This window comes from Phyllostomus discolor, chromosome 10 (assembly GCF_004126475.2).
Source record: "Phyllostomus discolor isolate MPI-MPIP mPhyDis1 chromosome 10, mPhyDis1.pri.v3, whole genome shotgun sequence".
Taxonomy (NCBI): Eukaryota; Metazoa; Chordata; class Mammalia; order Chiroptera; family Phyllostomidae; genus Phyllostomus; species Phyllostomus discolor.
Window position 1 is genome coordinate 94,298,771 of NC_040912.2, and position 22,694 is coordinate 94,321,464.

Below are 22,694 nucleotides of genomic sequence, written 5' to 3' on the forward strand. Positions count from 1 at the left end.
TACTTATATAGATACAGAACCAGTATAACCCGTGTATAACATGCATTCTTGTTTTTCCCTTAGAAATTTGGGCAAAAAGTGTGCATTATACACAACAGAAGAGGATAGTTTTTCCATGTGCTATAAGAAAATTTGTGATTGGGTAGTATGAATTGGAAATTCCATATTCAGTAAGACCCATAATTGTGTTTCACTTCAATCTGCTTCTTCTCAACGCCATTCATTGCGATTCGAAATACTGATTATAGTGATTCGTGGCCTGTGTCCCTCAAATTATTTTACCGTTGTGCACGTGCTGTCTTTAGACAAGGAGGCGGGGTTCGTCTCCAGGGTCTGTGGCCTTTGGCTTTTGACTTTGTTTTCAGCTCACTTTGTCAGTGTCTCGCCCTTCCTCTGGAGTTGTGAAGGGGGCCTGGACCCAGGTCGGGAGTGGCCCTTCCCACGGCCCCCGAGGTCAGTGGGACGAGAGAGCTGAGTGTGGGGGGGGGGCACTGGCGGGCCAGGTGTGGGTGCGGCTTGTCTGTCCAGGAGCAGCTGTCAGACCAGCCCGCGCCTTTCCTCTGGAGGAAACGTGTCCCCTGACTAAGGTTCCTACTGGCCTTATCGACAATGGGAAGAAGTGTTGTTTACATCAGGCGGCATTCTGGAGCCGTGCCGTGTGACGTCGCAGCGCGCAGGGCACAGCAGAGGAAGCCGGCACGGAAACGGTGTCTGCCAGACGCAGAGTGGCTCTGCAGCTGTGTCTGCTCCTAAGGTCTGGGTCCGCATGCGGATCCATCCCACCAGGCCCTCCGGCAGCGGGGCGGCCGGCCCCCTTGTGCTCCTCTGGACTAGCATAAGCAGCGTCTCTCCACGCCGGGCAGGGGGCGGGGTGGGCAGGAACTGTGTTTCAGAGAACATAGTCATGGTGGTGCTCATTCCAGGCGATTCAAAAGGAAGCCGTTCAGTTGGGAGTTTTCTGTGCACAGTTCTTCCGCCATTTGTTCCTGTCCCCTCTGGTCCCTCGCTTCCCCGTGGGCTGTGGCGCTAAGGCCCTGGGCCGGGGCAGTGGGGGGCGGGGCCGGCAGTGGCAGGGGGGCTCTGCCGGGGCCTGGCGTTGGGGAGGGCCGCTGGTGTGTTGCGGCTGCGCAGAGAGCTCTGTGTGTCTCGGGTTCCTGCTGAGAGTGGTCAGTTGCTAACATAATTAATTCCCTTGTCAGGCCGTTTTTTGTGTTTTACTGTGGCGTCTTTGTGCCCTGTTTGCACAACGACACACTGCACCGTCTTTATGAGGTTCCCAGAAAGATCGGCCCGGAGTTCGCTGGGGGGGGGGGCGGTGCCCCCCCGCAGTTCTGAGGTTGCTGATCGCAGTGCCCTCTGCACCGGCAGCCTCCCGGGGCAGGGGCAGGGACGGGACAGAGCCGGGCCCTGCTCCTGCTGGGGGTCCAGTCAGGGCAGCTGTCCTCTGGGCTCTGACTTCTGCGTACAGGCTGGAGGGGCCTCACGGCTTCCTCGGGGTCCTCTCGCCATGCTGCGCCCGGGAGGTGACAGTGCGGCCGTCCTGGGGCCTGTCCTGTCTGCCCCGCTGCGCTCCTTAGCACCGAAGGAGTGACCTTTGGGTTCGGTGTGAGGCCGCCTGAGTCCCGGGCAGGGCTTGGAGTCCGCCCTCGCGCTGCCGGTTGGTGTCGACACGTTGTCTTACCCTCCTCGCGTTGTCTTACCCTCCTCGGCCCTCCTCTGGGTCGCAGGAGCGCGTCACAAAGGACGTCCTGTGGCTCCTTTCTTGGTGTCGGCTCTCACAGCCACGGGACCGCGGTCGTCTGCCTTCACCGCTCCTAGTCGCTCTTCCCTGCCTCCACGGGCTCCCCGTTGGGTCCCGCCCGTCGTGTGCCCCTGGGAGCCCCTGCTCACGGGGCGTGGCTGAAGCCGGCGGCCCAGGGAGACGGTGGCTGTGGCGGGGGGCGCGCTGGGGTGGCTGGCTGTTGTTAGTTGTCCTCGGGCCCCAGCAGTGCTCTCGCTTTTCCGACCCTCGGTCTGCAGCCTTGAACGAGGCCCCTCGGGTTGCTGTGGGGGGTGGGGTGAGGAAGCACATCCTCCTCCCACAGAAGGCTCTCCTTCACAGGTGCCCGCCGTCCTTTCAGAGGGCGCCCGAGGCCCATCCAGATGTCCCCGTTGCGGTTCCCACGCCGTCTCGTGTCCTGGCCGCTGTGTGCCCAGGCTCCCGTGCGCTCACAGCGTCCACGGGAGGGCTGCTCCCTCCCGCTGGCGGGGGTGGGGGTGGGGGGTGGGTGACTCCGGGCCGTGGTGCTGGGAGTCCGGGTCACCTGGCTGCTGCCCCGAGGCGGAGCGAGGCTTCTGAGCCCTGTGCTCTGGGGCGTGGTTGGTGACAGCTACTGTTGCCGCTGCTTCTCCCCTAGTGTGACTTTTTTCTCAATGAAGGGTAACACTCTGTTTCCGGTGAGAGTACAGAGCTGCCCCAGCTGATTCAGAAAACTTCTAGGGGGGCGTCTAGACAAGGGTGATTGAGCCCCGTGGTGCTGGCCAGCCCCGACGGCCGTGAGCGACCGGAGAGCCCACTGGGGAGGGTTCAGGGGACGAAAGGGCAGCGTGGCTGGGGCCGAACCGGGGGCGGCGGGTTTCCGTCGTCCCTGCACCCACTCCCGGAGTGTGGCGGAAGCTTTCTCGGTGGACGTCGTTGACCCGCTGGCGCGCGTGCCGCAGGCGGGGGCGGTTGGCTGCGGAGAGCGGGTGCACGCTGCAGACGGGAAGCGTTCTCGCCCCACGCTGCGGCTGTCCTCGGGGCCTTTGCCCGGGAGCCTCAGCCCTGGAGCCTGGGTGAGAGCGTGTCCTCCAGAGACAGCGCGGGGCCTCCCTGTGTTGGCGTGTGGGGCCTTGCACAGCACGCCTGTTGCCTGCTGTCCCGGTCCTGAGTGCGCTTCAGAAGGTGACAGGGCGAGGCCGGGCGCGGGGGTGGGCGCGGGAGCCTGTGTGCGTGGTGAGCGCGGAGGCCCCGAGAGCGCAGTGCCGTCAGGGCCGCGGGCCCATCGGGGGAATTCACGGGGGGCTGCCCAGGACCCCAGCCACTGTCCTTCTGTGAGTCCTGACAATGTTATCTGTCCTCTCAGTGTGAGTATCAAGTGTCTGTCATGGCACAGAAATTAATTTAATGTCACCTGAAGACATGCAATTAATCTTTCGGAGGTTTTCATAATACCTTTACAGAAAGAGTTGCCAGTTTGGCGGATTTGGACTTTGGGGTTTAGAAAAAGATAAGGAAAATTAATTTTTCATCAGGGTTAATACGAGCTAGCAGGGCCACAAAGGCTGAGAAAACGGTTGGGGAATTTGTCAAAGTGTTGTCAGTCTAGAATAATGCTGCTGCGCGTCTGATGGGTGTAATCAAGAGTTGAGATTTCTATGGAGAGGGATTAATCAATGTGCTCACCAGTGAATGCAAGTCCGCGATATCTCTTCTTCGTGGGCTTTAAGAATGGAAATAAGATTTGATCTGTCAAATTGCAAGATGCCCTGGTGGTGTCAATAGGACTTTTTATCTGTACATTTAAGCCATTCGTTATAAATAAATTTGTCCTGCTAATGTTGGTGGCCACAGACTGCATTTTTGTAAAGATTAAGCTGATAAAAAGTATTCTCTAATTTTTCTTAACTCAGGTAGTACCTTTATACTTAAGGAACACTACTCCAAAGGCACATTTTATAAAAGATAATCATTTGTGAAAAAAACAACAAAATAACACATTTTCAGACTATAAGATGCACGGCCCCATTTGGGAGGAAAGGGGAATGTGTCTTGTAGTCCGAATGTAGCTTGCCTGGCTTGCTGGGGGTGGGGGGTGGCGGCCTATGTTGTTTACATTATTAAGTATTTTACCACATTTTTTTGCTTCAAAATTTTCCCCCTATTTGCCACCTGTAAAACCCAGGTGCATCTTATGGTCCGAAAAATTCGGTAGTTCCAGTTTGGTCAATGTGTTCTTTCTCGTCTGTTTCGGAGGGTGTGACAGACATTTAAAGTGGCACCCAAGTGCTCTGCCATGGGATGAGTTTAGAAGTGACCTCTGCTGCCCAGAGGAGGGCGTTTCAGAGTGGACTCGGGGCTTTTGGGCCGGAGCGTGACCCGCCATCCACAGATGGTCGTTGGTCTCCTGGCCTTCGGGAAGCAGGGTTCCGAAGTCCCTGACCTGAACGGACGGTGTTCTTGGATTCACGCCTCCCGGCGCTCTGGCTCTGTGCCCGAGTTCTAGAAGACTCCCGAGAGACGTGCGCGCTGCAGGGGGGTGGGGGGTCTGTCTGTCTGAGTGGGGGCGGCAGTCTGGTCCTGGCCACACCTCACAAGGAACAGCTTCTGACTCTTTCCTGGTGTTGGCTGCAGCAGCTCTGGAATTCATCATTTCTCCCAAGAATTGGCTTTTCCTTGTGCCAATTCGAAAAGTAAGAATTGATCTTTCAGTTTGGGGGGGACGGGACTTTGTTTTTCTTAGAAAATGAGATAATTTGTTACTTATAGTTAAGCCTTGAGTGCTCCACATGGGTTTCAGAAAGATGCAAAAGCACGTTATTATACTTGTGTTTCATTTAATTCAGCTGAATGATGGGGAGACCTTCTGTTTCCAGGGGACAGCAGGCCCAGCTCTTCCAGGGTGACCAGGGCCTGGGGCTTTCATTTGTAAAGTGAGGGTGACGGTGTTTGCCCTGCGGAGGGCAGGAGGGCAGACAGAGTCCTGCAGACCCTGGAACCCTTCGGTCACAGTGCGGGCGTGAGGCAGACGTTAGCTCCTCCGCTGCTCCCCTGAGTGACTGTGAAATTCCCTCCTAGCTGGAGGTGAGGGCCCCAGCAAGGCCTTGGAGGCGCCTGCTGTGGAGTTCTGTGGGTCGTTTTCAGCTCTGGAAGGCACACAGCTTTGGCAGCCCCAAAAGCGTGGAGAGGCGCTTTGTGATACTTGTATTTCTGAACTTTATTTTATTTTTTAGAAATATATTTTATTGATTATGCTATTACAGTTGTATATTTTCTCTCCCCTTTGTTCTCCTCTACCCTGTACTCCCCCCATCCCCCATCGTAGTTCATGTCCATGGGTCATGCGTGTAGCTTCTCTGGCTTCTCCATTTCCCATACTATTCTTAACCACTCCCTGTGTATTTTGTACCTGCCATCTATGCTACTTAGTCCCTGAACCTTCTTCCCCATTCTCCCCCTCTCCTTCCCCGCTGATAACCCTCCATGTGATCTCCATTTCTGTAATTCTGTTCTTGTTCTAGTTGTTTTTTAGGTTCAGTTGTTGGTAGTTGTGAGTTTGTTGTCATTTCATTGTTCATAGTTTTTGATCTTCTTTTTCTTAGATAAGTCCCTTTAACGTTTCATATAATAAGGGCTTGGTGATGATGAACTTCTTTAACTTGACCTTACTTATCTGGGAAGCACTTTATCTGCCCTTCCATTCTAAATGAGAGCTTTGCTGGATAGAGAAACATTGGATGCAGGTCCTTGCCTTTCATGACTTGGAATACTTCTTTCCAGCCCCTTCTTGCCTGCAAGGTTTCTTTTGAGAAACCAGCTGATCATCTTACGGGCACTCCTTTGTAGGTGACTGTCTCCTTTTCTTGTGCTGCTTTTAAAATTTTCTCCTTATCTTTAATCTTGGCTAATGTACTTATGTGCCTTGGTGTGTTCCTCCTTGGGTCCAACTTCTTTGGGACTCTCTGAGCTTCCTGGACTTCCTGGAAGTCTATTTCCTTTGCCAGATTAGGGTAGTTGTTCATTATGTTTTCAAGTAAGTTTTCAATTCCTTTCTCTTCCTCTTCTCGGACCCCTGTGATTTGGATGTTGGAATGTTTAAAGTTGTCCCGTAGGTTCCTAATCCTTTCCTCTTTTTTGGGGGGGGGGGGGGATTCTTGTGTCTTCATTCTGTTCTGGTTGAATGTTTATTTCTTCCTTCTGGTCCAAACTGTTGACTTCAGTCCCAGTTTCCTTCCCTTCACTGTGGATTCCCTGTACATTTTCCTTTAATTCACTCTCCATAGGCTCACTTCTTCCTCTGTTTTACAGCCGTACTCCACCAGTTCTGTGAGCATCCTGATCAACAGTGTTTTGGACCCTGCGTCTGATAGGTTGGCTGTCTCTGCATCGCCTAGTTGTATTTTTCCTGGAACCTTGATGTGTTCTTTCATTTGGGCCATTTTTTTTTTGTCTCAGCGCACCTGTTACGTAGTGAGGGTCAGAGCCTTAGGTGTTCACCAGGGCGGGACAACCCAGGTGCTGGGTTGTGACGCTGTATGTGGGGTGGGGTCCCAGAGGGAACAGTGCCGCTTGCTCAGCTCTCTGCCGGCTTTCAGTCCCTGCCCCACTTGCCACAAGCCAAGGGGGCCCTTCTGGTGCTGACTCCCGGGTGGGTGGGTGCACATTCTAGGACCCTGTGGGTCTCTCCAACGAACTCTGCTGTGAGGCTGGGAGTTTCTCCCGCTGCCTCAACCCCCACAGGTGTTTTCAGTCACAGGTGTTGAGGCTTTATTTCCCGCACTGGAACTCTGGGTTGTGTGGTCTGTCTCGATCCCCAGTTGTTCCTCCCAGTTTATCTGTGCGTGAGTGTGGCACTGCCCCGTCCTCTAGCCGCCTCCTTGCCGCGAGTCCTCTCCGCCCGGCTGCCCATCTCCGCCCTCCTACCCATCTCCGCCCTCCTACCGGTCTGGATGGATGTTTCTTCTTCAGCTTCTTGCTTGTCGGACTTCCATACAGTTCTGCTTTCTGGCAGTTCTGGTTGTCTTTTGTTTTTAAATTTGTTGTTGTCCTTGTTTTGGTTGTGTGAGGCGGCAGAGTGTGTCTGCCTACGCCTCCGTCTTGGCCAGAAGTTCTCTTACCCTGTATTTCTGAACTCTAAGTGGGGTTCACACCTGTATGAAAGAGTAAACTTTTCTTGAAAGGAAAATGAAAGTTTAGAACTTTGTTTTTTTAGGACTCATATCTGACATGAATACAGTCAGACGTAAATGATCACAGTTATTCAAAATAATAATGAAGAAGACTTTTCTTTAGGGTGTTCATTGACTAAGTGTTTGTGTTCTCAGTTCCCAGTTTGAAAGGCACCGGTGTTGTGTACTTGTCACCCAAATATCTGTACTCACTGAGCACCTTCAGATGGGCCAACAGCGGTCCCCTGGGGCTGGTGCAGGCCCTTCTGTGCACCTTGCAGTTGGCTTTCCAGGGCGCCTGCCTTCCGGCTTGGGTCCTGCAGGGGCTCCCTCCCATCCGCGAGGTCTGTGCAGACCCTTCCTTCAGGCCGCCCGTGCCCGCTGATGGGCCTGTCTCTGCCGGGCAGCGTGGGCCTCGGCTGCGCCCGGAGGCCGGCCTTCGTGGTCTCGGCCCGACGTGTAGCAGGCGTAACTGTGCCGTTGGCGCTGCCGTGCCCTCGGGTGCGAGGTCGGTGTCGCTCAAGGAGCCGGACGGACGCAGCGGCTAAGGAGAGCAGGGTTTGTGAGCGGGAGTGGGAGGGAAAGTGGGGCCGACCGAGGGAGGTGAGGACTCGCCCAGTTGTTCTTTAGATCGGGGTTTTTAAACGCAGAAGCCTGTGGTCGGGGCGTCAGAGTTGGATGGCCTAGAGCTGGTGGCTGGGGGGAAGCTGCACCCTGGTATGCCAGACAAGCCGACCCCAGACCCTGACCTTCCTGGGCAGGGTCCGCGGGCAGCTCCCCACGGTGCCGTCTTCTCACCTGGTGATTTTCACTCCTAGGCCTGCCTCGGTGTAGCATTGGGCCCGGGCACACCGAGGCCCTGCCGGCACGCACGGAGCTCCTCCGTGTTCAGTGTGCTCTGCGTGCTGGTGTTCAGACAGCCGAACAGCTCTGCGCTGCCTGCGTGTCCGCCGGGGTGTGGCTTGGTGAACAAAACAGACTTACTGGGGTCTGAACACCTGGGTCTCTGAAGACGTTTAACAAGATAGCACGGGTGCCAGGTGGCCTTGAACTCTCACCTTGTCAGGTGAGTTTCCAGGGAGCCCCTTAACATGGGAGATTCCCCCAGAGAGTTGAGGGTGCAGGCACAGCCAGGTCGTGACTGGTACCAGTGGGCAGCCGAGCTGTGTGGGGGGCCTCAGGGGCCCAGGGACGCTGTGACATGTCAGCCCACGGGAGGGAGAGAAGTTTTCAGAACCGCGTGACTTAACACGTATGTTGTGCGTTTATGAATCTTGTGCGGACATGATTCCAGCAGGAGTTGAGATGAATCACTGTGGGGTGGGCGGGTCACTGGCTCTTAAGGAGGACGGGGACGTGTTATACATATCCTTGAAAGTGCCTAACTTCTTGGCGTAGAGAATTTCATAGCTGTTGAGTAATTGTGCTCTTAGCATAGGTTGTCACTGCCCACCTGGGGACGGAACCTACCACACCTCGGAGAAAAGGCCTTGGGGAGAAGTCCCAGGGGTGCCCGCCAGCAGCCTGCTCATGTGGACCACCACCCCGCGGGGGCCCGCCTTCCCGGGGCTCCGTCTTCACTGGGGGGGGCCCCTCCACCGGTGGGGTGCCTCTCAGCCAGAGCGTGTGTGGGGACAGCAGTGACACGCATCGCTGAGGCAGTCACCGGACGCCGAGGGGCCCACCTGGCTCTGGCGTCCCCGGCCCCTGCTGGACAGTGCCGTGGCTGACGAGCCTCAGAGCGGCTGCGCCTGGGTCCCGCCTCCGAGCTTCCCATTGGGTGGCTCCGGGTCAGCGCCCAGGGTGTGAAGGAGGTGCCAGCAGCCCCCCGCCCCGTCCGGCTGTCCTGATGAGCACTGCCTGTCCCGGCAGGATGGTCCCGGTCCGCTCTCAGGGAACGAGCTCAGCCCAACTGACCCTTTTCCTAGCGTTGACCCAGCCTTGCTGTCCTGGGATCTGTCTTCCGTGGCCGTGGGGTGCAGTTCGTTCTCCGTGTCGCCGAGTCAGTTGAGGAGATGCTGGCGCGGTTTCTCTTCGGTGTGTCCGCTGAGTCCGCTAGGGCCGGACCTTCCTCTCCGGGCACCTGCGTCTCTTCCTGAGTCGGTTTTGGCGCCTTGCACCTTCTGTGGAATGTGGTGGTTTTCTAGATTGTCTGGTTTGTTGGTAGGAAGTTGTTCGTGATACCCCTCTTAATCTTTGTAGTGCCGGTTCTGATCATCTCCGCCCTCTTCCTGACCTCAGTCATCGGTGAAGTCCCGGCTTCTTGGTCAGTCTGGTTAAAGGGTTATTAATTTCGTTGGTCTCAAAAACCCAACTTTTGGTTTCATTGATTTCTCTCTCTTTTCCTGTTTACTATGTCATTGTCTTTCGCTGTGCTCTGTTTATTTCCTTCTATTTTTTTCTCCTAGCCTCTTCAGATGAAAGCTCACGTACTGATTTTACACGTCTTTTCCTTTCTGATATAAACTGCTGTAGTTGCATCCCCTGGGTTTTGATATGTTGTATTTTCACTTAGTTCAGAGTATTTGTTCGTTCACAGCCTGGTTTCCTAGGGCTTGACCCTGTCACCATGCAGCTTAGCAGTCAGTCGGCCCTCGGGAGGACTTGGGTCGGGTCCCTGGGTCCCTCGGCTGGTGGTCCATGCAGGTCCCAGCCGCACGCACAGCCCCCAGGCTCCTCCCTCCTGCTGCCCGGAGGCCCCGCACGGGGGGGGGGGGGGCGGGGGGGCGTCCTGGGGGTCCTGAGCCAGGCCCCCGGTGGTTCTCCCATTGCCAGGACTTCCTCACTCGCGTTCTCAGATTTCGGGCCAGAGGCCGTCAGCTCTGTGGGCCTTCCTGGTCCCCCCCTCACCCAGCTTGCCGCTTCCACTGACGGCCCTTTCACCAGCCCCCTGGGGGCCCCGCCCCGCTGCCCTGCGTGCACTGCACTCGCTGTTCCGTGTCCTGTGTCCTGAGGTGCTTGTGCTGGACACTTTTGTGCAGCTACATGCTCAGGAGGGGGCGGCTTTGTCTGTGTCCCCGTGCTTCCAGGGCCACAAGCCTCCCCTTCTGTGTGGCTGTTCCATCCCATTTTTTTCTTAGGTCCCATTAGTTGGGGCAGCTTTTCAGTAATCTTACTTATACCCATCTTGCTCCAGCCCCTGTTCCTTCCCTGTGTTTCGCTGAACTGTGTCCGAGAGAGGCGTTCAGGGGGAAACAGACAGAAGACTCTGTGGGCTCCTTGTGTCCCCGGTCACCAGGCTCCTCCCGGAAAGCGCTGCGGAGCAGGCAGCCTATGCGGGGAAGGGTTCCCCGCCCCGATCGCCGTGTCCCTGGGTGGGTCTGTGCAGAGCGTGGTGCTCGCGAGTCTGCACAGGTGGTCCGCCTCCGAGTGTGCGTCTCTGCCGAGACCACGTAGCTTAGCTGGGCGGGGTCTGGCTGTCTGGTGCCCGCCCGTCCTTCCTGGCCCCTCTGCGCCGGCCCGAGACTGCCGGAGCCCGGTGGGCACAGCCCAAGGGTCCGTGTGCTGCCCTCGGCGTCCGACGTCCACAGTGCAGCTTGGTGTGCGCTGCTTCCTGCACGCGTGGCGGTGTTCACGGGCACGAGCTGGGGGAGCGTCAGTGAGATGCAGAAGGCGGGGTTTCTGGTACTCGGGAAGCTTTTCCTAGAACACACGAGCTCCTCTTCTGAAATCATGGGGGTGCGGGCGGCACCTGTGCCTCAGCAGAAGGGGGTGACGGCACTCCCCAGCCTGTGAGCCCTGTGCCCCGAGTCCGAGAGTCCGAGCGCTCCCTGCTGTGTCTGAGGAAGGGCGGGCTGGACACGCGCCTGGGCTCACCACTGCAGCCGGGGGTGCGAGAATGTGGTGGCCCGCCTGCCGCAGGGTGGAGTCGCAGGGGAGGGTTAGAACCGGCGCTTACGCAGACTCTTGTGGTTTGAACACGCACGCTCGTGCACATGGGAAATGCACACGAAGTATGAAGTGTGTTTCAAGTTCAGCGCTGTTTCGTGAACTAAGCAGCATTGACTTGAATTATGGACCTCCCGAGTGGGCAGTCCACGGGCTCAGTGTTCTCGTTTTGAAGGCGTCACTCAAACCCAGACACCGTCAGGCGACACGTGTCCTGGTGGCTCCGGTGCCGAGGCAGGTTCCGTGTCCTGGGGTTGGATGGCTTGCCTCTCGGCTGCGCGCTCACTGGTGCGGCGGGCGGGGTGTCGGGCCACGCAGACACTGACCAGTCTGCTGCCTTGTTCCTTTCAGCAGGGAGGAGAGAGCGATGGCTTTTTTCACCCGGACGGCCAGCCCCAGAGGCCCCCCCAGCCCCCCGAAGTGAGACAGCAGCCTGCCCGCAAGGTGACGCTGACCAAAGGGGCCCTCCCGCAGCCCCAGCACCTGCCGGGCGGGGCCCACGTGCACTCGGCCGGCCCTCCGGGCATCAGGAGCATCCAGGGGATCCACCCGGCCAAGAAGGTGCGCCTGCGCCCCCTTGGCGCCGCGGCCTGCGCGGCCGGCGGATCTGACGGGAGGGAGTGCCCGGCGCACGGCAGTGCCCAAACCAGGGGACAAGGGACCCCAGTTTCCTTGGCTCTCCTGTTGCTTGCAGAAGCGCGCCTCCTGTTGTGACTTTCTAGTGGCTCAGCTCCGGGACGGCGCCCGCCACGAGGGTGTGGTGGCTGCCTGCTGCTCAGAGCCGGGCCCTGGGGACGGCCCAGCCCGGCACACTCTCCCCACCTGCTGGCTCCCCAGACTCCACGGGCTGCCTGTCTCCTCCTCAGCACCCCAGCTGGCAGGTGGGGCACCGGGGCCTTGTGGGCAAAGCGCCCGCCCAGCGGAATGGCTCCGACCCTGACTGTTGAGCCCGTCCCTTGCCTCGTGGGCAGCAGGGCCATGGGCAGCAGGGCATCATCCTCTCTCATCTTCTCCGACCCCTCCTGCTGGGGTGGGTGTTCTCCTTCTGTGAGCTGGGCTTGCAGCCCCTCTCCAGGGGCCGAGGCGCCTTGTCCCCTGTGTCCCACGGGTGGAGGGCCCGCCCTGCCCCTGGAGAGGGGCCCCTGCTCGGCCTGCCCAGAGTCGTGCCGCGTGCCCTGTCTGAGGAGAGGGGCCGGGGGCAGGGGGGCAGCAACAGCCGCTGGGTTTCTCCTGGAAAGCTCTGGGACCACCTGGTCCAGCCCACCTGCCTGTGGTGTGCCGGGGCACTTGAGGAGTAGTGTGGGCTGTGGAGACAGCTCTGGGTCTGGACAGTGTCTGTGTTGCGTTGGTGCACCACCCCCTAGCCGGGTGACGATGTGGGCTGAGGGGGTCTTCCGTTCTTGCAGCAAGAGACAGGTGGGCAGACCCAGCAAGCCGTGTGTGCAGGTGCAGCCGCTGGGGGTGCAGTCAGGGCGCCCCGCGGACGTGCGGCGAGGAGGCCTTGGGAAAGCACACTGCCCGTGCCGCTCTGCCCGGAGCGGGCGCTTCGGCCTTCTCCCCCCGTGGCTCCCGCACACCGATTACCGGAATTCTGCGGCACACTGAAAAATACTGGTTTTTGCCAAGCCAACAAAAAATAGGCATAATTCTGTTCCATTTGCACTGAATGGCTTTTGTTGTGTTGGCTGTTGCCATTTTTTAATTTGACAACCCAAGGGGGGCCACCTGGTATTGCACGTGTTGAACACCCTCGAGGCACCCTGGGGAGAGGCGCTGTCCTGAACGAAGCTCCACCCACGCCCCTCGTTCTGACCTCGTTTCCCTCCGGTGATGTTGGCGCTCTAAGCTTGGGGCCCTGCAGAGGGTGTCGTCGCCAGTCTGTAACGTGCAGTCCCAGCTCAGGGAGGCGGTTCAGCTCCACGCGCGCTGGGTCGGCGGCACGGTGGCTGCTGGGGCCTGCGCGTGGCAGCGGCGGCACCCGCTGCGGAGCAGGCCTGGAGTGTGGAGGGAGAACCTCGGGCTCCGGGGTCCTGTGCTCGCAGCCAGCACGGCGGGGCGCAGGAGGGATGCCGCGGGCGGGCGGCCGTGTCTCCTGTATAGACGTTCAGTTCTCCTCTGAGGGGGCGGGGGGGGGGGGGGGCAGAAGCTGCAGGAAACGTGTGGCTCCTGGTCCGTTTTAACGGATTCTGAGTTACTTGCTCACTTTTATGCCTTAGCAGTTGTGCAGAAAAACACAAAGCTTCCCAACTGACCGGTCGCTCTTGTCATTGGCAGGTCCTCATGCACGGGAGAGGCCGGGGAGCAGCGGGGCCGATGGGCCGCGGGCGCCCGATGCCCAACAAGCAAAACCTGCGGGTGGTGGAGTGCAAGCCGCAGCCCTGCGTCGTGTCCGTGGAAGGCCTGTCGTCGTCCACCACCGACGCCCAGCTGAGGGGCCTGCTCACGTCGGTGGGGCCCATCCAGGTAGGCCTCCGGCCCGCGGTGTCTGGCGCTCTGTCCCGTGAGTTCTCGTCTTGGTGGGTGCAGAGGTGGGTCGCTGCACGGCAAGGTGGTGCACTTCAGAAGAGAGGCGCTCCTGTGTGCACCTGCTGTCGGGGCTCCGGTCTCCGAGTTCAGTCATTTGGAGGTTTCCATATGCCACGTATGAACTTCGTGGAATAATTATTCCTTCGGAACCAGTGATGCTTTGAAACCCTTAAGTTACTCCAGAGTTTGCACGCGCACTCGTGTAAGTAGTGTTTTTCTGCCCACGCTCGTTTGTCTGCAGCAACGCAGAGTTTGCGGAGCCTGCAGCCTCCTTGGCCTGAGCTCCCAGAAACAGCCCCCCACGCTGACGGCTGTGGGGTGCGGGCTCGGCTTCACAAACGTGGAACAACACGGACGGTGTTCCGGCCCCTCGGTTTGAAACCTGGCTAAAACCCCAAGAGCTCCGGGGTTGCTGCCAGGCTGTGGGTGGGACGGACTCTGCTCGGGGCCTGTCGGCCGGGGCGCCCGCAGGCGCCCACCGGGCCTTCCTGCAGCGCTCCTTCGTCTCGGCCCTCCCGGCCCGGGCGTCGCCCACCCTCCCCGCCAGCCCACATCCCGGCGCAGAGCATGTCGTGCGCGTGATGAGGGAGACACGAGCCTGCGGGAGCGCCAGCGCCTCCTCTCAGGGCGTGTTGTGGCCGCGGCGGCGTGAGCCAGGGGAGCGTGTCCGGGTGCGGGGAGCAGGCCCGGGCAGCTGCTCCCCAGTGCGTCTCGGGTCTCCTGTGCTGCTGCGGAGCGTTCCCGAGAGCGGGGAGCAGCGTGTGTGGGCGCCGTGGAGACGCTCTGCCCCTCCCAGGGCGGCGGCAGGGTCCGCCGTGCTGCACACAGCGATGACAAGGTGACCCGGGACGCTGGCTTCTGTTGAAGAGTGCGCTGTCCGTGGGCGGGGTGGGCGGCTTCCTTGTCATCAGAAGCACCAAGCCCAGGGAGTCCGCAGCGGTTCCCACGCAGGCCCCAGGCTTTGGGACTCCTGGGCCAGAAAAGAGTGGACTCGGGAGGGCACGCAGGTGTGGCCGTCCTGCTCTGAGACTCAGGCCTGCTGTGGCTGCGGATTCGGGGTCACATCACAGGTCAGCAGGGAGCCCAGGTGTGGAAGTCCTGAGGACCGGGGCTTCCTGTGAGGACCGGTGTTGCAGCCCACTGTCCTGCTGCCTGTGTTGGGGCGGGGGGGGTGGGGGGCTCGGGTCACCCTCGGGTCACCCTTGGTGGTTCTCCAGCACACCCTTGAGTGGGTGCTGCATCCCGACCCGCGGCCAGTGCTGGCGGCGCCCACTGTGTTGACGGAGGCTGGGGGTGGTCACCGCGAATAGCAGCACTGCCACCGCCCAGCCTCCTTGTGGCCGTCTTAGAATTGGAACTCTGCGTTGTGGAGTCCTGCCTCTGGGGTGACCCCCCAGCCCCGCCTTTCTGCCCGCTGTTCCAAGGAAGGGAGCCCAGCGGGCGTCGGGGCCTGAGGGAGGGCACGCACCCGAAGGCCACCAAAGCCGCCCTGGGTCATGCGATGGCTCCTCCTCATGGCAGTGAGGGGGGGTGGGGGGGGAGGCGTTCTCAGGTGCCTCGGTCACCCCTGGAACGAGGCACAGGGGGTTCCCCGGTCCCGTGAAGTCCCCGAGGACCGCTCCTGCTGGGCCGTGCGCACCCTAGGGCCGAGCCCTGCGGGCCGTGCTGCTGCCAGCCTTGCTCCCGGGGCGGGGTCTGAGTGGGGAGCTGACGTTAAACTTTCAGTCGCAGATGCTGAGCTTCTCACGCCCACGCGACACAGGTGCAACCAGCCTCTGCAGCAGTGTCGGAGTGGCGAGCACAGGTTTTAAAAAGGTCCTTACAACACCGTCGTGTTGCGGTGGCGGTGTGAATGTAAACAGGCTGGAAAGGGATGGGGTGCAGAGGCCTCCCCCTGGCTGCTGCAGCCAAGCCCTTGGGCTGTGGCGCCACCTCGCGCCCACGTGGTGCAACAGCAGCGGTGGCCGAGCACTGGGAGGACGCTGCTCCCCAGGACCTCGGGTTCCAGAGTTGCAGTGCACGCTCACTGTGCCGCCCCAGCCGCGGGGCCCTCGAGGCGGCACCTTGCCCGCAGATTGTGTCTCCGCTTGAACCATGCTCACACGCCTCCCCGGAGAGCCCGCCCCAGAGGCCTTCGTGTCTGCAGACGCTCGTTCACACAGGGAGGGATGAGTACCCTTTCCAACCAGGAGGGAGGAGTGGCAGGAGGGGGTAAGGGCGGTTCCAGGGCTCCAGGTGAGAGGGCGCAGTGAGAGTGGGAACCCCGTGGCTGTCGCCTGCAGGCACACGGAAGGGGGAGTGGGGGCAGGGCTTGCGGAGGCCCAGGGCTCCCCAGGGACAGGGCCCATCCCTCCTGCAGGCGCTGGCCCTCCCCGCCTGCTCTGTCCGGAAGGCGGGGCCACTCAGCCCCAGGAGCAGGGCAGTCACCACTTCTGAGGCCCCTTCCTTCGTGGCCTTTGTTTCCCTGTTGGCTGAGTGGTCCCCGACGTGCTGAGAAAAGGTGCCGCCTGTGGTGGCTGAGACGCCCTGGCAGAGAGACAAGAGGCCGTTTCCTCCCGAGGGTGCGGAGTTCCTCCTCACTTCGGGGTCCCCTCGACCCCCACGCAGTAACAGCCAGTGCTTAGGTGCCACCTGTCTGTGCCCAGTTCTGTGATTGTCACCGTGTCTCTGCCAGTGTCCGCCTCCCTTTCCCGGCGGTCCTGCAGCTGCTGCAGGCCACTGGGCTGCCAGCCTGAGAAAGCATCCCAGTCCGCGCAGACGGGCCCCCTTGAGCGGCCGGGAAGGGAGGGTCCCGTTGGAGAGTCCGAGCAGAAGGCGCCTGGGCCGGCGACAGCACCTCCGGCCCCGAGTCTGGCTCGGCGCGAGCGGGAAGGGCCGGCGAGTGACGTGGAGGACGTGGGCGTCCCCGGACACCCAGGGCCTCTGGGAAGGAGAGCAGGGAGGCCAGGGGCCGCCAGGCCTGCGAGCGGTCTGGGCGTGCCATGGGGCCTGACGTGCTCGCGCAGGCAGGCCGGCGGAGGCTGTCCCCCAGCGTCCCCGGGCAGGTGGGAGACAGGGCGAGGACACGGAGCTCTGAGGAAGGGCCCGTCTGTGGGGAAGGCAGGGTGGCCCATGGTGGGTGTGGGCATGGGGCGCTCAGACGCAGGCGGCACCTGGGTCGGAGGGGACCGGACGCTGCTGGGGGTTTGCTGCGGCCGGGTCGGGGCCGAGTCTGCGTTCGTTGTCACAGCTGGCAGAGGGGGAGTGGTTTCTGTGATCGAGCTGGTGGCATCGGTGTGGCACGGGGCTGCCCAGGCCTCTGCCGCAAGGGCTCCCCATTACTGCTCAGGCCCCTTTGGGACAGCCCTTGCTGCTCCTGGTGCCTCCTTGCCAGCAGGGGAGACCCAGAGTCAGGTCCTGGGCCTGTCCCCTCAAGGGCCCACTTCAAAGCAGTTCCACTGTTGTGTTAAAACAGGTGAGACTGTCGTTGGCTTTAGGTGGGGAATGCCTGAAGGTGCGAGGGGTTGCCAGCCAGAGGGAAGAGAGTCCAGTGGGTCTGCCCACACGGACTCGCAGTCCTGGCCAGGGGGTGTGCGTCCCGGTAGGGAGGGGGCCGGGCAGTGGGCAGCGAGGGCAGCTCTCCGTGAGCAGGTGTCGTGGGCAGGGCGGCCCCATGGCCCCACCTGCGTGGGGCTGCTGAAGAACCGGCGTGAGGGTTCTGGCCGTGTGTGTGGTTTACAGTGGGGCGGCTGTTCGTCCTTGGGGCCGTCTGGGGCTGCCCTGGCGCCAAGGGCCGACCAGGGAGCCAGGTGAGTGAGAGGTGGGGACAGAGGGGCTTCGAACCCCAGGGGGAACGTGGGCCTGCCTGTTGCCAGGGCCTTCCAGGGCGGCGGCGGTGAGCCAGCCTTGCAGCTGCTGGCGCCTCATGTCCTCCCTGTGCTGCTTTCTGAGGACGGTGCACGTCACTTTGATAGTTGAAAGGGGACAGTCTTGCAATTCATTGTCATGTTTAGAAAATAGTGTTTGTTTATTGGTTGGTTGGTTGGTTGGTTTTGAAAGGCACCAAAATGCAAACAAGGGGGACCAGGCAGGAAGCAGACTTGGGGTGGTGCTCTGGTCCCTCGCGGAGGCGTGTTCCTGTGTCGCGCGGCAGACGGTGCGGACGCCGCCCTCTGCCCTCATTCCACGCTGGGGCGTCACCCCGGAAGGGGCACCCGCTGAGGCTGGGAGGCGTTTTCCTGTAGGAGAGGAGCCTGGCAGTTCAAACCCCAGACACCGCGGACGGTCGCTCGATGGGAAGGCCTGCGAGCAGGGGGCGCTCTCCAGGGCGCCTGCCCTGGGCTCAGAGGCGGCGTGGAGGGCAGACTGCCCGCTGCCCTGGCCAGGCGTGGGCAGGCCCGAACGCCAGGCCTGGGGAGCGCGTGTGCTCTCGGGGCGTGGCTCCCCAAAGGACGCTGTTTGAGGGACCCACGTGTCTGTTTGAACTTGAATTTTGTGTTAAGTCCAGTGTTGCACGTGTGTCTTTTTTCCCACACGACGTGATGCTACCTACCATGTCTGTGTTCTCTCCAGAGTCTACAGATGCTCCCCCAGCAGCGGAAAGCCATCGCCAAGTTTAAGGAGCCGGCCCACGCGCTAGCGTTCCAGCAGAAGTTCCACAGGTAGCCGTGGCCTCCGCGGTCGCAGGGGCTTGGGCGCGGGGGCTGCTCCTCTGCCGTCTGCTCTGGGTCGGACGCACTGCTGTTCCGCATGCCGGGGGGCGGGGGGTGGCGGGGGGCCCTCGGTCCTGCTCTGCACGTGGCGTTGCTGTCGGCCTGCGCTCCCCTGGAGCCGCTGCTCCCGCCCGGGGCCCGCCCGCCCCCCAGCTCCCTCGGGCCCCGGGGAGCCGGCCCTGGCCTGCAGCGCTGACGTCAGCGGTCTCTCTCGTCCCTGCAGGCACATGATAGACCTGTCCCACATAAATGTGGCCCTGATTGTCGAGTGATTTCTGGCAGGGGACCGACCTCACACCGCACACGCAAGCTGAGGAGTTTCTTCGAGGGAGCTGCCGGCGCCCGCCGCTCGCGCTGCAGTCTCCGCCCCGCCCTGCCGACCGTCCAGAGCGCCGCCGGGCAGGCCAGCGTGGATTCCGGGGGAGCCGGACTTGTGGGACGCGGCGGGCCGCAGTTCGGTGTCAGATGGCTTCAGATTCTGTCGTCACCCCGAGAACTCGAGTCCTTGTTTTCTTTTGTGTTCGAAGTGCTCACGATGCATGTAGACATTGTTCTTCGTGACCTCGCCGTCTGGCCGACCGAGCGCTCCCCGTGACTCAGGGTCAGGGAGGGAGGTTAGCGGCAGGTTCTCTGAGCTTCTCACAGAGAAGAACACTTGATAATGGTTGCACTTATCTTCAGTGCAGGCTAGGCCGTTCAGTGGAGGCTCCCGGACCGCAGGCGGAAATACGGTGGCCGTGACTGCCAGCTGAGTGTCCTGGGGAGCGGGGCGGGGGGTGCCCTGTGCAGCTCAGTCTGCTTCTTGTAAAGGGTCTGGACGTGCCGCTGCACATTCTGAGTTCCTCAGGGGCCTGCCCGCCCCATTTAACTTCCCAGATAAGGCGAGGAGGACCCAGTGGTCACTGCCCCGCTGCCCTGAGTGCAGAGGAGCTGTGTGCGCTCCTCTGGCCGCGGCCCTTGGGGCATCCGCTGCCCGTGGGGGGCACAGTGCACCTGCCGGGCAGGGAGGGGGCAGCCCAGAGCTTGACCAGACCTGGGTGGTGGTTTTCTCTTTTTCTAAATGCAGCGCAAAGTGGCAGGACCCCGGCACTGGCTCTTGGCATGCACCGTTCTTTGGAGAGCTGGTTGTTTCTTTGATTAACCTTTCTTCTTCCCCTCCTCTTCCTTCTTCTTCTTCTTCTTCTTCTTCTTCTTTTTCGAAGGCCTTCTGAGCGGGCGGGGCACTGTCCTCCAGCAGACCTGAGAGCAAGGCGGCCCTGGCCCTGGCCCTGGCCCGACTCTCTCCGTGGCGTGTGCTGTGAGTGGGCTGCGTCACAGGGATGGCGAGACCCGGGTGAGGTTGGTGTGTCCCCCCCCCCCCGTGACCCCGCCTGGGCGATTCTGCGGAGGCCCCTTTAAGGGGACCCGAGTTCTCGTAGTGGCCTTAGGAAGCCGCACTCTGGGCCGGCGCTGACAAAGTGCCTTACTGTGCCCCTGCTCGCGGAGGGGTCCGGGCAGGACCGGACCTCCCGGGGCCCCTAGCCCGGAGCCACAGTGCCAGGGCGGACCCAGACTTCCTAGCTGTGCTTCGTACCCCGGACGCCACGGCCGAGTTACCCACAGAGTTGGTGCGAACAGAAGCTTGTTGCCCCTGGCCGTCCCCGGTCAGCCCAGCGGGCACCCGCGTGGGGACCCGGAGGCCTGTGTGGCTGGGCCCCTGTGGGAGTGGAGGGCGCCAGATGCAGGTAGTGGGAGTTAGTGCCATCCCGTCTGCACAGTTGATGTGTCACTCTCCTTTTTCAAAGTCAGTGGCCAGCCCTGGAGGGGAGTCCCCAAACCCTGTGGGACCCATGTCACCTTCATTCTCGGGTGGCCTTGTGTGCTGAGGGCAGCCCTGGGCTGTGGGGGTGCTGGCCGTCCCTGGAGACGTCAGTGCAGCCAAGTGTAGGCCTCGTAGGGTCCCCTGGACAGTCTGCGGCTCGGGTGCCTGCCACCCTCGCTCCAGAGGGCCCTGGTGGCCCCTGCCCAGGGGCGCCGTGGGGTTCCCCACGCGGTGGTCCCTCGTACCCGCCAGCCGCTGACGTGGGCTTGCCGCTCCCTCCCCCAAGTACCTGCAGGTGCGTTCGCCTGGGAACGTGGTGGAGTCGGCCCAGCCCTCGGGGCTGAGAGGCAGGGGCGTGGCCGGAGCACTAGTTCTGAGCGACCCAGACCCCTTCCCCCGCTGGGCGCCAGCAGGGTCTCAGGCCCGTGGGCTCTGCGCCGAGGACGCCTGGGGCACTAGTGTGAGCCAAGCCAGCGGTCGCCACTTTCTGGAGTGTGCCCCATGTGCTGTGGCACAGGGACCGGAGCCCGCCCGGGCTCTGTGAGGAGCAGGCGCATGCCTGACCGTGCACACAGGCCGGCTTTCTCTTGACACACGGTCCCTGCAGTGCAGACCCCGGGGTGCAGTGGGCTTCCCCTAGAGCACCGGGGGGCACGCCTCTGTGCTGCTCCACGCCCGCTGCCAGACCCGGGGCACAGCCGAGTTTCCTGGGCAGGAGCTGCAGGGAGGAAACCAGGAGCAGAAAGTCACGATCCTTCCGTCCTCGTCCTGGGTGCGCTTCCCCGGGGAGCCGGGCACCAGAGCTGAGCCCTCTGGGAAGATCTGTTGCAACCATTATCTCTGTTCTCTCTCTCTCTCTCGTGCGTGTGCAGGGGTCGCGGGAGCGCCCCGCAGACTGTAAATACGGCCCTTTGAAGATCCACGTGTCCCTGGATATGCTTTCAACTCAGCAGCGCCTTCGCTGCTTGCTAGTCCTTCTGTGTTGTCTCATGGGAGTTTCATGGATCTAGTTCCACAACTGTTGACGTGTTCGTGTGTGTATTCGATTTTTATAAAGATGGGAGTAAGTCAATACATTTATCCTGACCTGTGTATTATTTGTTCACAAATTCAAGAAGCTGAAAGCCAGTAACTGTGAGTGTATCTCGTAAGGTAAACCCAGCAGGCAATTTGTGGAGCCGAGAGGTGCTTTCCTTTCGCATTACCTTGTTTTGAGTTTGTGCTTGTAACGACTTGGCCCAGCTGCCTGGGCATCACCTTGCGGTACTGTTGGTCTGGCCACCTTTGTTCAATCCGTATACTGGTGTTCTTCTAAAGGAGGAGTCTGGTCTCTTTTTCCAGAAGAAATGTTGAGGGTCCCCGTGCCTGAACAGGCAGCATCCAGTAGGTGCCTGTGGCCTCGGCCCTGGGGAGGGGAGGGGAGGGGAGGGGAGTCGAGCGGGGTGGGCTTCCTCACGAGTGTTTGCCACTGGGCTGTCCTTCGGTGATTGTAAAGGTGCTGGGGAACAACCGTTCACACTTGGTTCTGTAGCGTTTCTCAACTGCGGTAGCTCAGGTCCTGTACCCAGAGGTCCTTTCTCCCGACAGCGTTTTGCGTAATTCTGCCAACAGAAGATCTTGTTGCTGGGAAGAGCTGGGGGCCGGGGGCAGGAGGAAGGGCTGCTGGGGTGGGGGGGACAGACTCACAGAGTGGGGCCGCTGTGATGAGGGTGTGCCGCAGACCGGCTCCCAGCGCACCCACTCGGGAGCGGGCAGGAGCGGAGCGGCGTGTGGGCACCGGGTGCCCGGCGTCTCGGGAAGTGTCTGCTGGACGCTCCCGCCGGAGGGCGAGCGGGTGGGCAGCGCCAGGGTCGCCGGGAGCGCTCGGCTGCCCTGGGCCCGCAGGGGCGGCGGCTCGTGTGGGGCAGTGAGCGAGCCCTGCTCGGGGGGCGCGTTTTCGGCAGCTGTGCTTCTCCTCCCGTGTTCTTCTGTTTCTCTTCTGTTTTGTTCCTTGTTTCTGTTCAGCTGAAGGTAAGCTCAGCGCGCCCTAGACCAGCAGACTGACGGGCCCCAGGACAGTGAGGTCGGCATGCCGGGGTGCTGGGCTGCTGCTGCGGCCACCGGAGCGCCCTCCTGGGCCGGGCCTGACGCCCCCGGGCCAGCTGCGCTCAGCCCCCACCTCAGGTAGAGCCCCACCCCCACGGGGAGAGCACACCTCGGTGTTGGGGGTTCCCGACACACTTCCCAGGGACGGACTCCAGCGGGGGTTCACTGACGGCCGGGGGTGGGGGGGCGACGACGGGGGGGCCAGAGACCCAGGGAGGCGCCACACAGATTGAGAGGGGGAAGCTGAGGTCCTTCGAAAGTTTGTTTATTTATTTATTTATTTAGTGAGCATCTCAGGTAACTTTTTCACTTGTTTTTAAAATTCGTGAGTGGAGTGTTCTTTTGGACACTTCCAGATAACTTGACAAAGGCGTGTAGCCTTGATGTACTACTGAATCCTAAGGATTTTCGTGTAAGGTTTTTTGCAACCTGTTTGATTTCCACCCCCTGAGGGCTGTGGTTCTGCGTCCTGGAACCACAGCCGGACCCACCGATTCATATTGGATCCCAGGTACACCTTCTGGTGGCGGGCAGGGGCCCGCCTTGCCCGGGGAGTGCTTAGAGACCTGGCCCGCTCCCTGGGCCGTGCTCCGGCAGGGAGCCTGCTCAGTGAGGAGGCGTTTTCCTTGGACTTGGACCGACCAGCCTGTGAACAGGGCCTCATGTTGGCGTTTGTTCTTGTCTTATTTTACTAGTTTTAAAAGGTTTGTAGAAAAAGGCCCCTTAAAGAACATCACGCAGTTGTCACGTTTTCATGTTGCAGAGTGGGCAGGCAGATGCGTTGTCCCCGTAGGTCC

General features: G+C 60.9%; 1 protein-coding gene across 2 annotated transcripts in view; it reads left to right on the plus strand.

Moving 5' to 3' along the window:
- The window catches only part of RBM33 (RNA binding motif protein 33), an 81,908-nt gene that overhangs the window by 53,865 nt on the left and 5,349 nt on the right, over positions 1–22,694 (plus strand). Inside the window, exons 15-18 of one of the 2 annotated variants that reach the window (XM_036011068.1) lie at positions 11,146–11,355; positions 13,069–13,257; positions 17,872–17,960; positions 18,235–19,498. In XM_036011068.1, coding sequence (XP_035866961.1) covers positions 11,146–11,355; positions 13,069–13,257; positions 17,872–17,960; positions 18,235–18,283 — 537 coding nt within the window. In that variant the 3' untranslated portion in view covers positions 18,284–19,498. The remainder of the gene's footprint in view (positions 1–11,145; positions 11,356–13,068; positions 13,258–17,871; positions 17,961–18,234; positions 19,499–22,694) is intronic. The other variant, XM_036011069.1, reaches the window with a different exon arrangement.